At 39.1% G+C, this 15,816-nt stretch overlaps 5 protein-coding genes across 6 annotated transcripts; 3 read left to right on the forward strand and 2 right to left on the reverse strand.

Annotated features, from left to right (window-relative positions):
* Positions 1 to 411: 411 nt before the first annotated feature.
* On the forward strand, positions 412 to 1,537 carry LOC133840598 (rhythmically expressed gene 2 protein). The gene is made up of 3 exons (XM_062272525.1): positions 412 to 569; positions 637 to 725; positions 807 to 1,537. Exons 1-3 carry the CDS (start codon positions 412 to 414, stop codon positions 1,343 to 1,345), a joined length of 786 nt encoding a protein of 261 aa, XP_062128509.1. The 3' UTR covers positions 1,346 to 1,537.
* LOC133840599 (mitochondrial assembly of ribosomal large subunit protein 1) lies at positions 1,380 to 2,282 on the reverse strand. The gene is made up of 3 exons (XM_062272526.1): positions 1,950 to 2,282; positions 1,628 to 1,888; positions 1,380 to 1,570 (listed from the first exon to the last, which is right to left on the reverse strand). The coding sequence occupies exons 1-3, from the start codon at positions 2,248 to 2,250 to the stop codon at positions 1,413 to 1,415; spliced, it is 720 nt and encodes a 239-aa protein (XP_062128510.1). The 5' UTR covers positions 2,251 to 2,282; the 3' UTR covers positions 1,380 to 1,412.
* A 973-nt stretch (positions 2,283 to 3,255) lies between these two features.
* On the forward strand, positions 3,256 to 12,747 carry LOC133840596 (tyrosine-protein phosphatase non-receptor type 61F). Of its 2 annotated transcripts, XM_062272524.1 has the most exons (7): positions 3,256 to 3,866; positions 7,749 to 7,922; positions 7,988 to 8,250; positions 9,086 to 9,452; positions 9,692 to 10,275; positions 10,337 to 10,462; positions 12,561 to 12,747. In XM_062272524.1, exons 1-7 carry the CDS (start codon positions 3,747 to 3,749, stop codon positions 12,595 to 12,597), a joined length of 1,671 nt encoding a protein of 556 aa, XP_062128508.1. In that variant the 5' UTR covers positions 3,256 to 3,746; the 3' UTR covers positions 12,598 to 12,747. The 2 variants fall into 2 exon arrangements, with proteins under 2 accessions (XP_062128508.1, XP_062128507.1); XM_062272523.1 differs by lacking the exon at positions 12,561 to 12,747 and having other exon boundaries at positions 10,337 to 10,918.
* A 474-nt stretch (positions 12,748 to 13,221) lies between these two features.
* LOC133843773 (tumor susceptibility gene 101 protein) lies at positions 13,222 to 15,273 on the forward strand. The gene is made up of 7 exons (XM_062277459.1): positions 13,222 to 13,392; positions 13,500 to 13,584; positions 13,675 to 13,740; positions 13,806 to 14,081; positions 14,140 to 14,357; positions 14,419 to 14,774; positions 14,829 to 15,273. Exons 1-7 carry the CDS (start codon positions 13,348 to 13,350, stop codon positions 15,013 to 15,015), a joined length of 1,233 nt encoding a protein of 410 aa, XP_062133443.1. The 5' UTR covers positions 13,222 to 13,347; the 3' UTR covers positions 15,016 to 15,273.
* On the reverse strand, positions 15,270 to 15,771 carry LOC133843778 (transmembrane protein 258). Its single transcript, XM_062277466.1, has 2 exons — positions 15,635 to 15,771; positions 15,270 to 15,579 (listed from the first exon to the last, which is right to left on the reverse strand). Exon 2 carries the CDS (start codon positions 15,576 to 15,578, stop codon positions 15,342 to 15,344), a length of 237 nt encoding a protein of 78 aa, XP_062133450.1. The 5' UTR covers position 15,579; positions 15,635 to 15,771; the 3' UTR covers positions 15,270 to 15,341.
* Between the last annotated feature and the right edge of the window lie 45 nt (positions 15,772 to 15,816).

The raw sequence follows: 15,816 nt of genomic DNA on the forward strand, positions 1-15,816 counted from the left end.
GGCTGTTCAACTTGCAACAGATAAGAGACTATTATTGTTATTGTTTATCTATTGGGACAATGGCAATCCGAAATCAATACTAAGCTTATTACCATAGGCTACTGCCCTGATAAGCTTAGCCAGTTATGAGATGTTGTCATTAATAAGCTAGAGAGATATAAACCGAACCGAACGCATACAGAGAAAAAGATTTATGTATAAATCCGCAGCTGATAAGAAAACAGCAGCAGCAGAAGCAGCGGCAGCAGCAGCAGCGACAGCGCAGCGGACATAGAAAACAATTATGGGGGGACTCGACACACGTAGTACGAGAGTCGCCGTCCAACGCAACGCAGGCGAAAATCAACAAGTTAATCGGTGTCAGGCCATTAAAAAATATTGACTTTATATATAGAGAGACCCCTAGCAAAGATGCGCAGCTTGAATCGTTTTCGCTTGATAACCTTTGATGTAACAAATACATTATTGCAATTTCGCACCAGTCCTGGCAAGCAATATGGTGAGATTGGAGCGCTCTTTGGCGCACGCTGTGATAACAACGAACTGGCCAAGAACTACAAGGCCAACTGGTAGGAATACAATATAGAAATTTGCAATGCCATCCTTAAATCAACTCCGTATGCAACTCTCTCTCAGGTACAAGATGAACCGCGACTATCCGAACTTTGGTAGAGAAACATCGCCGCGACTTGAATGGCAGCATTGGTGGCGTCAGCTGATAGCAGGTAAGCGATAAACTGCAGCTCTCCTCTCAAGTGTTCAAAGTGCAAAGCAAATTCCAATTGTTTGTTTGCGTATTTTGCCAGGCACTTTTGCTGAGAGCGGCGCACCGATACCCGAGGCAAAGTTGGACGACTTTGCCAATCATTTGCTCGAACTGTACAAAACTTCGATCTGCTGGCAGCCATGCAATGGCAGCATTGATCTGCTCAAGCAATTGCGTCAGCATGCACAGTCCGGGAAACCATGTCGTGTGGGTGTTGTGGCCAATTTTGATCCACGTCTCGATGTGCTGCTGCGAAACACTAAGCTGGAGCAATACCTGGACTTTGCTCTCAACTCTTACGCTGCTCAGGCGGAGAAACCACAAGCTGCCATCTTTGAGCGCGCCATGGCAGAGTCGGGATTAAAGGAGCTAAAGCCAGCGGAGTGTTTGCACATTGGCGATGGACCAACCACAGATTATTTGGGCGCCAGGGAGGCGGGTTGGCATTCGGCTTTGGTGCATGAGAAGAGCTATTCGTATCTGGCCAAGAAATATGGTGTGGACATCAATCGCAATCATGTCTTTCCCAGTCTCTATGATTTCCACAAGAAACTGAGCGACGATGCTGTTGTTTGGTAGACGCAGGTGACATCAACATAACAAATACATTACGCTCTCCTTAAGCACAAATTTGTGGGGTTTTATTTTACGTTTCTGACTTGGGCAATGGAGCCATAAATATGTTGCCCAGGGGTTGCTGTGGCTTTTGACTTTCTGTATCGTATTGGGAGCCAATGGCCCACAGAGACTCCAAATCGTATTCCTCGCGTGCCTTGGGCGAAAAAATATGCAGCGCAATGTTGCCTAGAAAAATGTGCAAATGTTTAGCAATTGTTTAAAGGATATTTCAAGCATACGCACCTAAATCCATGGCCATCCAGTCGTGACTCTTTTCGCCCTCAATGCGGGGCAACAGGTCGCCCTTAGAGCGCTTGATTTTGAACATGCGACGCACAAATCCTGCTGTGGCCAACATATGGCGATAGCTGCGTGCACTGCAGACAACCAAATGATCCACATACTTTAGCTCCTCGGGCACATAGCACACAAATATGTCATCGACATTCTCCTTGCGCAGCAACTCCACGAGATCCTCCACATCAAACACGCCATGTACTCCGCCTATGGAGTAAGACACAAACAAGTAAGCAACAAGTGATAAGAGTTTACTTCTCCTACTCACGCTTTAAATTCAGGCCCATGTATTGATCCTCTGCAGTGTCCACTTCCAGCTCACGTTCCCGGTAGCGTGCCTCTTCGACATCAAAGATCTCGGTGGCCTCCTCATCACGGAACACTTTGTATTTATCTTGCACGCCGCCGGCCACAAAAGACGAGCTGAGATTTTGTTGCTTATCAGTGAGTTCGTTCTTTACTTTTGACGGTTGCGGCTCTGGCTTGGTGAATTCATGATGAAAGCCACGTAAAATTGGCACGCTTAAACGTTGATCACGTATTAAACGAAAAATGCGCGTTCTTAACATAATTTATTTATTGTGCAACCAGCTGACTGTAGAAAATATTCAAAATAAAACCAATATACTTTGAAATAATCTACTAAATAATACCAGATTTGCATTAGCGCTTGGTATAATTTTTAAACAGGCGCAGCTTTTGAATTTCCCCATAGAACAAACGTTCACATTTTTAAAAACCAAAAAAATTTCATAGTCGCTAGTAACCATTACAATTTTGTTAAAATTGGTATACTAGTGAAATATATTACTTCTTATTCAAACCAATTCCATCAATATTAACGTTATGTTCCTATTGGTTTGAGCAATCGATTGAATCGAATCCACAATCAATAAATCGTTACCAGTTTTAGTTTTTATTTTTCGGTGCTAATAAGATAATAAATAATACATTAATTGGAACATTTCTGTTTTAATACATACATATGTAATTCTAAATAATTGTGATATCCCCAAATCTTTGCCCATGCAATTTCACAGTTTGAGGCATACTGTGCATGCTAATCAATCAGGGCTGAAAAATATATATTTATTAAATCACTTCAAATTTCATATTGCTTAAAAATACCAAAACAAATTGAATCCAATAATTAAGTTGCATTTTGTTAAACTGTTTTCAAAAATAACTAGTTTATATTTTGTTGATCGTCGCAACATAATATTTGTATGACCATTCATAATACATTACATTCTTATTGGAATAAATATACTGAAATATACCTACCTGCATTTTAATTCCATTCCACTGAAAAAAATTTTACTCGATTTCGCTTTATTTCAAAACAATTAATTTTGTCATAATAGCCTAATGAATTTAAATATGGCCTTTAAATCATAAATCGACTAGGCGAGCTTTAGTTTCTTAGTTGCTCAACTAGTTACGCATTTTCGAACATAAATGTTTGTAAAATTCCTCCCACACCTAGTAAAGTGTTACCAAGTTTGTAATAATGAGTGCGGTATATTGGTATATTTTTCTCCACAAAATAGCACCTCTATCATTCGCAATTGCGGTCTCTCATTGCTGCTAATTTGCGGAAAGAAAAAAGCGAGAGAAAAAAACATTACTAATCAAAACTAAACAAACAAAAACGCACGCATTTGCTGCTGTTTTAACGTGGTGAAGAATATTGTGAATAATGTGGCAAATTGCAATCGATTGTACTTAGTTATACATATGCATATTAAATATTCAATTGCCGCCGCTAGCCTAAAACAACACGCCAACTAAAACTCTAGGGGCAGCCAGCCAACCAGTCAGCGAGATAGCAACAGACAACAGAAGAACCACCGTTGCCTCCGTCGTCGTCGCCGTTGCCGTCGTAGTAGTCGAATTTTTCTTACGCACTATTTACTCGGCTCAGTCGTGTGTTGTCGGTGTGTCGAAAATAAAAAAAAATAACGCAACGAATTGAATCGAAAAGTAAAAAAAAACAAGCAAGCAAACAACGTTACTAAATTAATACAAATTCCAAAGTAACTAAAACAATCAAATCAAGTGCGCAATGAGTGAGAAGGCGACAACGACAGCAGCGCCCACAAAGGATAATACGCCCGCTAGGCTTAAAATTGAACAGGAATATAATGACAAAAAAACTGGATCGGGATGGCATCGGTTCTACAAGGTGAGTGCAACACACATACTGCATACATATGCATATGTATATTGTACACCAAAAAAAACAACAGCTATTGGCAAGAAGCAGCAAACAGACTGATACAACACACATTCATATATCCACACACACTCCTATTTGAATATGGCAATGTGTGTGTTTGTGTATAACACTCTCAGACGGAGACGCACATACAATTTTTATTCCTTTTTGATTCGATTTCCACGAAAATGTGATGAGTGCGCAAAAGGCTTCTGCAGATGCCGATGCCACCAACACACACACAGCGCAACCACTACATGGTTATACCTATGTTTGCATGTGTGTGGCTGTGTAGACACGCCGCTCACTCACGGTCAGCCCCACTGCGCTATTATTGTTGTTGTTGTTGCTGTCATGTGAGCGTGCGATTGTATTTGTAGCTTTTGGTGTCGGCAGCATTGGTCAGCAGAGCAACAGAACAGCAGCAGCAGCAGCCCAACTTCAGTCTTTGGCTTGAGTTTGTGGCGCTCGCGCAACGCTTGCCCAAAAAATGTTACAGGCACATTCTCTCAAACACACACACACACATGGAGCAGTCACTCATTCACACACACATCCATACTTACGCTCACCTGCTGCACTTTGCATGCGCTCTCTCGCGTTTTTTGTGCTCTTGGATGCTGTTTTGCTGTTCTGCTTTTTTTCTCTTTTCTTGCCTTGCAATTCGCTCAACATTTTTGTGTGTTCTTGATGATTACAGTGGCCATTTTCTTCTAGACTTTGCGCCGCTCACTATGAGTACCTGGAATAATGATAAATTCACACTCGACGCTAGAGAGTTTACGATTAAGATTGCCAAAAAAAAAACAATGTTTTTTTTATTATTATTATTGATAAAAGGCCGCGTTTGCTCGTAAGCATTTGGAAGTTCCGCGAATTTCTTGTCGGCATTCGATTCGTGTAGAGTTCTAGGAAACACACACATAAACTATGGATGTGTGTGTAGTATATGTTTTGGATTTCATTTGTTTTGATTGCTGTCTGTTGATAATTGGACTGCAACTAACAAACTTAGTATTTTGCATGCCGTAAATCACTCAATCAAATAGTTAGATAGGATGGTGGGTTGGAAGGGGAGGAAGGGAACCGAGTTAGTGCGAAATCTTTTCAATGTGTGAAGGGTTCGATGAGCTTTCGCTCAAAAAGTTTTTGCATTTACCGCTGCAAGTAGTCGAAAGTATTTTTCACACGCATAAGCACATACGCATACACAAACACATTCGCTCGCACACACACACATACATATGAGTAATTCTTCACAAAAGGGCAGCAGCGTCTGGCTTTTGGGCCTGGCCTGGGTTTCTTTTCTTTTGCCTTCCGAGCTAAACTGAGCTGGAGTTTCTGCTTTATGACCAGTTCCGGCGAAATGTGTCTTCAGCTGTTGCTGCTGCCAATGTTGTTGTTGTGCCCGCTTCATCGTCGTCGTCGTTGTCTTTGCCACTCACTTGAATTTGGATTTCACGGAATTTAACTTCGCAGTTAGGATGACATTGCCTGCGTATTTCTCTCTGACACCGTCTCTGTCTCTGTCTCCGTCTCCCTCATGCATGCTTGAGTTTTTTGTGTAATGAACGCAATTTGTTGTTGTTGGTTGGCCCCTTCTTCGTTGTTCCTTTTGGCTCCTTTCTTTATGCGCGCTGTGCGAGGATAATCTAATTTTCCAACTAAATCCGTAATAATACAACGACGAAGCCAAGCTTGAACAGCAGTATCCTAATTGTTTTCGCTTGAAAGCATTTTCTTTTGTACAATTGAACGTTTCCAATGAATTATGACAGCGCAAAAATAATAATAACAATAACAATAATAACTCGAGCAAAAACGGTTTAAATTGTTATGCTTTATGCGCACTTTAATACAGTTTTTTTTTTCTTTTTGTTTTAGTCGAGGGAGCTTTTTCTCTTGCCTATGACAACAAGCAGAAGAGTAACAAGTAAAGTAACGGTGCTTGTTGTGCGCCATTTGCAATTTATGCCGCATGCAATTTGCATACCCTGTAACACTCATTATGAGTGGGGTAAATTCACTGTAAAGCAAATGACTCATCCATAAGCATGAGTAATTTTGATGACTAGAGGTATCTGTTAGCCGAGTTCCCCATTGCTTTGGCCATGCTCTGGAAATTCTGACTGCAATTTCTTGTTGCAACAGATTTCACAACTGTTGCATGTCAACAATGCAGATATACTTGGAAGAGTAAAGGGAGGGAGGGAGGGGGTCACCTGAATAATCAAAAAGCATAAAGAGTAAACTGTAAAGTAAGCAGCTATTATTTGCGGCAGATTAATGTAATTACTTGAAATATGCACTTCAAGTTACGGTGCATCAAGTAAATCGCTTTGAATAGCCATTACTCATAAGGTATTAAAACTTAGTGACAACTAGGAAATGTATTTCATGCATGGCTGTATAAATAAATCTGCCTGATGTTATATTCTTATATATTCTTGATCACCATTTGTGATTGCAGTATATTGAAGTTATAAATAAAAACAATATAATAAGGTAGATTCTCAAAAAAACAACAAAGTGTGGGTTCTCGAATAATCAGACCTCAGGGATTTTAGCAAATTCGGTGGCAAGATTCCTAATGGTCAAAAAAATGTATTTTCCAAATTTCTTTGCTAGACTTCCCGCTTTTTTTTTATTATTATTATTTTTTATTATTATGACTTAATGTTTACATTTGAGCAAAATTATAAAATAACATTTCAAACACTAATCTTGAAGCACTATAGACTGAAGACTATATTATATGAAAACTCTTATTGGAAAAGGAATAAAAGTCAATTCCTAGGAAAAAAGTTCAACGTCTGGCAAGCATTTTTTTTTTATAAAAATTAATCTTCAATAATTTCTCAAAATTGCACTTTAATCGCATAATAAACTTGAATTAAAGTGGTTCCCCAGATTTTGAAAAGCGGAAATCATGCTTGGAATTCCCTTTAAAGTGAATTGCGGGTATTTCAAAGCCGAGCAAACTCGATGGTCTGCAGTTTTTGCACTTGCTGTTGACTGATAACGAAGCAACTGCTGGTAACAGTTACAGTAACGATAATTACTCGCTGCATTTTAGGCCCACAAGAGATGATTTCGTTTTGTGTCGTCTGTTTCGAGTGAATTCTCGCTTTACTCAGAGACTGTCTGATGCGTGTTATCGGGCAATGTTTCTTTGTAATTGCAATTGCAATTTCATAACACTGGAAGTCAGTCGTCAGCCTCAATTTGCGACGCACTGATTATCGGGGAGTGGCGACGCGACTTGACGAACTGATTCACCTACTTAATGACAAGCTGACAATTAACAGCTGATTTTTGACGCTGCCGTTGCCGTTGCTGCTGCTGCTGCTGCATATCAAAATAACTCTGACAGTAACAATAAACATGCGAATTGTGGTGTCTCATCAGAGGGAAATTGTTAGTCACGCGTTAAATGCAAATTTCAATTGTGTTTAAATTTAGCCAAAGTGTCGGAGCAATTGGCACCAAGTACTAGACACAAATTGAGGATCACTTGAGGACGTCGCAGGCGACATTGAACTTGTTGATAATGTTACTCTGTCCATAACCTAACCATGGTCTGCTCTGCTGATAAGCAGCCAAAGATAATGCTGTTACCAATGTGAGTGGAGTGTGCGTGGAGAACACATTTTGACCAATTAGTCATACACACGTTGAGCAGTCGCTAGGCCATGATAAGAAGCGAGACCAATATTACCAATGACAGTCGCTGTTGTGGAGGAGGGCTATCCCCAAAAAATTCATTGGGGAATTGTGTGAATCACCAGGAAAACTAAAAATGATGTGTGCAACTCATAATTGTTTTATTTCTGCTTTTTGTGATTACAGGAATTGTGCGAAATATGCGATCGTGAGGCTAAAGAGCAACAGTTTACCACATTGGAATCGGAGCGTTCACAGAATCGAGGACTGAATAGATATCGAGATGTCAATCCCTACGATCATTCGCGCATTATCCTCAGACGTGGCAATGTCGACTATATCAATGCCAATCTGGTGAAAGTAAGTCACAAATCTGAAGTAATTCAAATCAACAAATGTTGTAACAAATATATATTTGATTGCAGCTTGATCGCGCCGATCGTCAATATATACTGACACAGGGTCCGCTGCTGGACACGGTGGGGCATCTATGGCTGATGGTATGGGAGCAAAACTCGCGCGCCATTCTTATGCTCAACAAACTGATGGAGAAGAAACAAGTCAAATGCCATCTGTATTGGCCAGATCAACTGGGACCAGAGCACGCTCTAAATCTGCGCGATGTCAACTTATCCGTTGAGCTCATCTGCTGCGAGAACTATCAGAACTTTGTGCGTCGATGGTTCAAGTGAGTTTAAACCGGATTTTAAATACTAGCGAAAATGGGTTTTTTTTTTTTTTGACCCTGTAACACGTTGACGCTGACAATCGCGCACGTTTGTCAACTGATGCAATCCTATTAATAGCATCGCCCAGATAGATTAGCTTGACTGACTGATAACATCACGTTGATTGCCATCATTACATATGTTGTGCCAATTAAGAAGAGTAATCATTCAATTGTCAGTCAATTAGGTAATTGATATTGCACAATTCTTGGTAAAACTGTAATCTAATTAGATGCATTATTAGGATTTTGATGTTAATGTTGGTGATTGACAGCATACTTGAACCTACTAAATATGTTTAATACTTTTCTAACTTAGAACGTTGATTAGGTGTTGCTTTGTGAATTAGGTTAATTAATGCTTCCACCTTTTAAAGACAAAAGGAATTCTTAAAGTTTTCTGTCGGTTTAATGAAAATTATATAGTGAACTTAAAAATGGTTCAATAACTATTATTTTTACCTTGAGTTTAATGAACTTTTGCTTTTGCTTCTTATGGTTATATATGACTATAACTTTTCTGTCTTATTAAGAACCTTTTAATCACATTCGTAAAGATTTGATGAACAAAGTACAGCGAACTTATTTACCTTTACCTTGGGATTCCCAATTTGTAATGTAATTACAACAGATTAATAATGCCAGTCATAGCACAATTTAAGGAAACAAATAATGAAAACTTTTCAATGATTTAGGTATTATTTTTATGACAATTCTTTTACCATTTTGAGGGTAGTTTCACAGACATTCCTTTTTATGAAGTTTCCCTATTTAATCGCTACATTATCTCTTACAGATTAACTGATCTCGAAACGAAAACGAGCCGTGAGGTTATGCAGTTTCATTACACGACCTGGCCGGACTTTGGCATACCCAGTTCGCCGGATGCTTTCCTCAAGTTCTTGCAACAGGTGCGCGACTCGGGTGCACTCAACAAAGATGTGGGTCCAGCTGTCGTTCACTGCAGCGCTGGCATCGGTCGCTCTGGTACTTTTTGCCTGGTCGACTGTTGCCTGGTGCTGGTGGATAAATACGGCGAATGCAATGTGGCCAAGGTGTTGTGCAAACTGCGCAGCTATCGCCTCGGGCTTATACAGACACCCGATCAATTGGACTTTTCATATCAGGCAATCATTGAGGGCATCAAGAAGTTGAACGACCCCGTACGTATACCAAATAGAAGTTCTCACAGAAACTGCGCGCAATGTTGAACCTACAAATTGTCCAATTGTTGTTGAATATTTTGTAGTAAAAATTTATTGTTGATTATTGCAAAGTAATCATTGTAGTTTTTCTTCTCAACAAGTTTTTTTTTGAGTATCTTTAAACTACATTTTGCGCATTTTCATATTCATACAACATTTATTTTGCTAATCTCATGTTCATACGCTTCACTTTGCAGAGCTTTCTTGAGGCAGAGGAGCCGATTCTTAGCAATGATACGGAACCGCACACACAGGACGAACAACCGCCGCCATTGCCACCGCGTTCGCACTCCCTCAACTTGCCATTGGCGCCCAACACTGGTGGCGTTCTCTCCCTCGATATGCGCGCTGCGCATGCCAATGGCGATGGCATTGTTGGCGAAGGCGATGTTATCTTGAGCGGCGGCGTCGGCGAGAAGCCAACGCTGAGCAGCAAAGATGCGCTCAACAATATTATTATCAATCAGCATGAGATCGTAAATGCCGAGGTGGCAGACAGTCTATTGAATAATCGGCCATTGCCTCCGTTGCCCACGTTACCTCAGCACAGTGAACAGGAATCGGATAGCGATGATGAGGACGAGGACTATGATGATAACGACGATGATGAGGATGATGACGACGAGGAGGAGTATGAGACAATTGACGAACACAAATTGGATACAGCCAACGGTGATGTAACATTGCTGCAACCGCATGAAGACGATGTCAATGCCAACAGCGAGAAGCCAACAGCGGCTGTCGAGCCGCACAAGGTCAACGGCATTGATTTGACAACGAGGTATGTCATTAAATAATCATTTTGAATCGCAACACATTTCATATATTAATCATTATTGTAGTTCCGGGGATGAGCTGAAGCGACGAAAACGCACCGAATATCAAGCGAATCTGGAGCAGAAAGTCAACGAAATCAAGCGAAAGCAGCGCGAAAACGAGGACAATCAGCAGGCGGCGAAAAAACGAAGGTCATTACTCACATATATTGCGGCAGGTGTTGTGGTTGGCGTTATCGCCGCCTACGCGTACACGAAGCTAGGTTAAGTCCTTGACCAAAACGGCCCCCACCCACTATCCAAAACAACCTTCTCCCCCCAAGTCCCCTAGTAGTTATCATCGAGCCAGGAAGTAGTCCAGGAAATAGATGTAGCAATTAGCAGTATGTAGTTTGTGGCACTAGCGTGACAATGAATGATCCCGAGATTCTCGGGCACATATGTATGATGATGATGATGATGTATATGTATGTATTGTATGTAGGTCTTATATCGAGCTAACATCAAATGTCAGCGCGACACCAACACTTGCACACACACACGAACACAACACACAGAATATACGAGAAAACGGACAGCGAACGAGATCAATGCGAATATGTCGCATTTGTTGCAATGTTAATGGCAATGCATATTAGGGAATTTTTTTATTTATATAAAAAAACAAGTCGAAAAAAACAGCGAAAAAACAATGGAAAACAAAAACACAGCAAAAACAAATGTAACATTTAGGAACTCGGTGTAGAAACGACGAATCCCGAGCACCAAAAGTAGACGATTCTTGCGCAATAGACTGACATTTTAGAACAAATATTTTTCTTGAAACACTTTCAAAAACAAAACCTAAAAAAAGAGGAAAAAGAATATACAAAAAAAAAACTACCCAGACTATGTGGATGAGAATGAAACTTTAAAAATATCGATGTGTAATATCCAAAAAAGCAAATGCATTTTTCTCTGATTTGCGCTCGCTAAGAATGTACAATTTTTTTTATTTAACTAATATGAAATAAAAACGTTGCTAACTTAAATATTGTATGCATATGAGAGAGAATACGTTGGTTGTGCAGAATATTATTCTGACCAAGTTTAAAACACAATGAAAGACCACGCCCACATCCACAATATATGTCCATATTCACGCTTCACTTGTTTTTGACACACACTTCAGTTTCGCAATGACTCTTTAACTTGTGAGTATGTGATGTTTATGTGTTATGAAGATTTTATGATGGAACGAACACTTGTTTAGCGAATTCAAAATCGACAAGTTTAATTGATGGCAGCAAAATGCGGTAATGTGCCAAAAAACAAAAATGAATTGAGGAAGAAACGAATAAAAAATTGAAACAATTAATCAAACATTTACTTTGCCCGCTATCTGTAACTTTACTTTACCAAAAAAAAAAATATTAAAAAAAACGAAAAGAATAAGAATGATTTCAACGAATTGAAGAAAAATGGAACTGGAAATTTTAGTACTATGAGAATACAGGCGCCCATTAAAGCAATAAAAACGCAAATATGTAGCACAAACATTATAATAATGATAATAACAATAAATAACGATTATGATAATGAGCAAATATGATACAAGCGAAACCATTTTGTATTCTAAAATATAATGGCATTAATTGTATGTAATCTTAAAGCAGATAAGAGGATAAAAGCAAACATAACAAACAAAAAAGAAAGAAGAACGAATGAGTTAAAGAGACTATTTAATGGTTTTTAGCAGTAAGTGTATACTTTAGATATCTGCGACTCCCTTAACCACTTAACAACAACATAACATGCATAAATAAACAAACACACATACATACTTGAATGCGCAGACATGAATGAAACAGAAAATTATTTTTATATGTGTAATCCACAAATTTAACAACTAAATAAAACGATAACTAACCACGACCCACAATGAGAAAGCGAGTGCGCTTAGAACGATGACGACGAAGACGATGATTTTTATAAAATACATACATATATATAACACATATTTATATAAATATATATACATATATATATATATTTAATACAAGTAACAAATGAACAATACCTATAGTAATGCCTAGTTAACTGAACATTGGCTAAGTACACTGACCTAAAAATGCAACCACACAACAACAACAACAACACGTAATATATACATATATGCCTAATGAGTAAAGAGACAAAAACGAAAGTATTCAAATAAAGTTACATTTAAGATACAACAAATGGTGAGATTTTTCTTTTTATCCCCCAAATAAATTATGATTTTTGTGTTTTTCTTCTTATTTGTTTGCAGACGCCCAAAACATCGCACCGTGCCCAAGATAAAGTAAACACTCAATCAACCATCATTTCCCGCCCCTTGCACCAAAACCGAACAGTAACACAATGAACATATCATTTCCCAAAAAAAACACATGTAGAAACTAATTTAAAAAATAATAAATAATAATTTTCAAAAGGATTCCTTTGCATATCCCACACATACTAAAATTGACTTTTTTTAACAAACTGTTATTCAAATGTGACTTCATCGTAATGATTATCGATATATGCAAAGTTATCGCGAAACTGCGATATATACGTTTTTTTGTACTCGGCTTGGAAAGTTCTATATTTGCCCTACACAATTATATTGTATTTTAAATAAAAGGTAATTAGGATTGGTGTGGAAGTATGTATATTTTTATTGTAGCCAGGAAAGCGTTTATTGCGAATTGTAAGCCAAGCATTACCTCTCAAACTGTAAGACACAGATGCCAGCCCATTTCGTGTTTTTCAGTAAAATTCTTGTTTATCAACTGTATTAGGAAATGTAGTACTATAAATATAAATTATATTTAAAACTGTCTTCTATTTATATTATCGTTTTTGTATTGTTTCAATATAAACCGCAAAACTGTTATTTTTAGTATATTTTTCAGTGAAATAAGGTATATTTGAATATGCAATCTACAGTCACGCTGGCACTTTGACGACTTTGTTTTCCTTTTGCGAAATAAAGAAATTTTTGTTACAACAAATTGCACTTTAATAGCAGTTGTCGGGTCAAAATTCGATAAAACATATTAACAAACTAGAATATGCCTGCAGTAGAAGAGGCGGAAATCAATAAATATCTTTCAAAGGTGCGATGAGTCATAATTACCAAGTGTTCTTTTTGTAACCCAATACAAATCGCTCAAATGACGAAACGCAACACGCAAATTATTAATTAATCATTTTCACTTTATAGTATAAAAATGTGGCCGCTACGAGGAAAGACGTTGTCGATGTTATTACTACCTACCGCAGTTTAACGTACGATCTGCAAAAGTTTGGTAAGTATAGCAAAGAGGGTGGGGTTTGATTCAAGTGGTTTTGCAAAGTTTGCGTAAAACGTTATAATAATAAACAACAACTTTTCGCAGTTTTTAACGATGGCAGCTCCAAAGACTTGTTTCAACTGCAGGGTACCATACCAGTGGTTTATAAAAGTATGTATACGTATTCAGATCAATTACTATGGCAATTAACTTGACTTTTATTGACCTTTCGACAGATAACACCTATTACATTCCCATATGTATATGGCTGATGGATACACATCCGCAAAATGCGCCCATGTGCTTTGTGAGACCGACGCCCACCATGCAGATTAAGGTCTCCATGTATGTGGATCACAATGGCAAGGTTTATCTGCCTTATCTGCATGATTGGCAGCCGCACCGTTCCGATCTGCTTTCGCTGATCCAAGTGATGATAGTGACATTTGGCGATCATCCGCCTGTATACTCAAAGCCTAAGGAACAGGTCGCTGCTCCATATCCAACGAACTGTGAGTGACTAACAGATTTCATTAAGATTCTTTGTAATCATTGTGTTTTTATCCTCAGCTTATATGCCACAGCCTGGTGGTGGACAAGGTCCCAGCAATTCGTATCTGCCTTATCCGAATGCAGCTGCTGGTGGTGGCAATTTCCCACCATATCCCACAGGTGGCAATTTCGGACCATATCCACCAAGTGGAGCGGCCCCGGGAGGAGGCTCAACTGGCTATCCGCCCTACATGAATTATCCACAACCCGGCGGTTATCCAGGCAACGCTGGCTATGTAAGCACAGAATTCAAAGAATTTGCTTAAAACGGAATAATTTATATGTTTTTCTCTTTAGAACCCATCTGGGAATACCAATGCCAATTCAACGGGCACCATCACGGAGGAGCACATTAAAGCATCACTTATTAGCGCAGTAGAGGACAAACTGAGGCGTCGTATCCAAGAGAAAGTTAACCAATATCAGGCTGAGATTGAAACATTGAATCGCACCAAGCAAGAATTAGTCGAGGGCAGTGCCAAGATTGACGGCATCGTTTCGCGTTTGGAGCGGGAGCAAACCGACTTGCAGAAAAACATAAGCGTGCTGCGTGACAAGGAGGAGGAACTAAAGAAAAACTTAGAGACGCTTGAGAATGCCGAGGCAATTGATCCGGACGAAGCGGTGACTACAACTGCTCCGCTATACAAACAGTAGGTTACGAATACATGTATTTTACTGTAAAAGCTAATGGTGTATGCTTTTAGATTACTGAATGCCTATGCTGATGAGGCCGCCACCGAGGATGCAATCTACTATTTGGGCGAGGGACTGCGTGGAAGTGTCATCGATCTGGAGACGTTCTTGAAGCATGTGCGTACGCTGTCCAGGAAGCAGTTTATCTTGCGTGCTACAATGCAGAAGTGTAGGCAAAAAGCTGGACTCGCTGGCTAGTAAAGAAGAAACCGAGATACTTTTCCAGCTGGACTAGTAAAAGATACAGATACCGATTATTTTCCCCATCTCTGTTGCTAGTTATGATTTTTTTTACAAATATAGAATGCGCAGTTTGCAGTTTTAAAGTGCAACTAATAATCAAACCGCACACATAATAATAACAATATCTGCTATTTGTTTTTAAGCTACAAAATTGAATCTTTGAAATTATAATTGTATTATGTGTATAATGAATAAAAACCCAACGTATGTTCACACCACGCTTACAAATATAGAATCTATTATGTTTATTGCCAAATACATTTAGAGGGGAATGTTGTTGTTCATACATAAATGCCAACTGTGAGTAGAAGAAACACAACGCCAAAGCCGAGGAATATAGCGGCGCACAGACTAATCAACAACTCTTTGATCAGTGTGCTCTCCTTTGTGTTCTTTCGCGACACCACAAAAACGAAGAACCAGGCGGTGAAGAACGTTCCAATGATGAGCAGCACAGAGGCGAGGTGGGGAAAAACGGCTGGATTGACCGGCGAAACGTAACGTTGCATAGCCTCCATGCTGTGTACAAACAGGTGTAAATGATTGTGTTAACTTAAGTATTGTTTTTACTTACATTCGGCTTTATTATTTATTGGTTCTTGGTTTAATTGAGTTTTATATTATTTTCTTCTTGTACGTGGCCCGGCCTATGTAGCGTTTTAGGGTTGCTATTCAAAAATCGATTGCGTATCGATTGTTAGTAGTGCCTAGTGTTGCCAGCTTTAATAGATAACCTTGTGTTATCGATGTATGGAG

Source organism: Drosophila sulfurigaster, chromosome 3 (assembly GCF_023558435.1).
Source record: "Drosophila sulfurigaster albostrigata strain 15112-1811.04 chromosome 3, ASM2355843v2, whole genome shotgun sequence".
NCBI classification, from domain to species: domain Eukaryota; kingdom Metazoa; phylum Arthropoda; class Insecta; order Diptera; family Drosophilidae; genus Drosophila; species Drosophila sulfurigaster.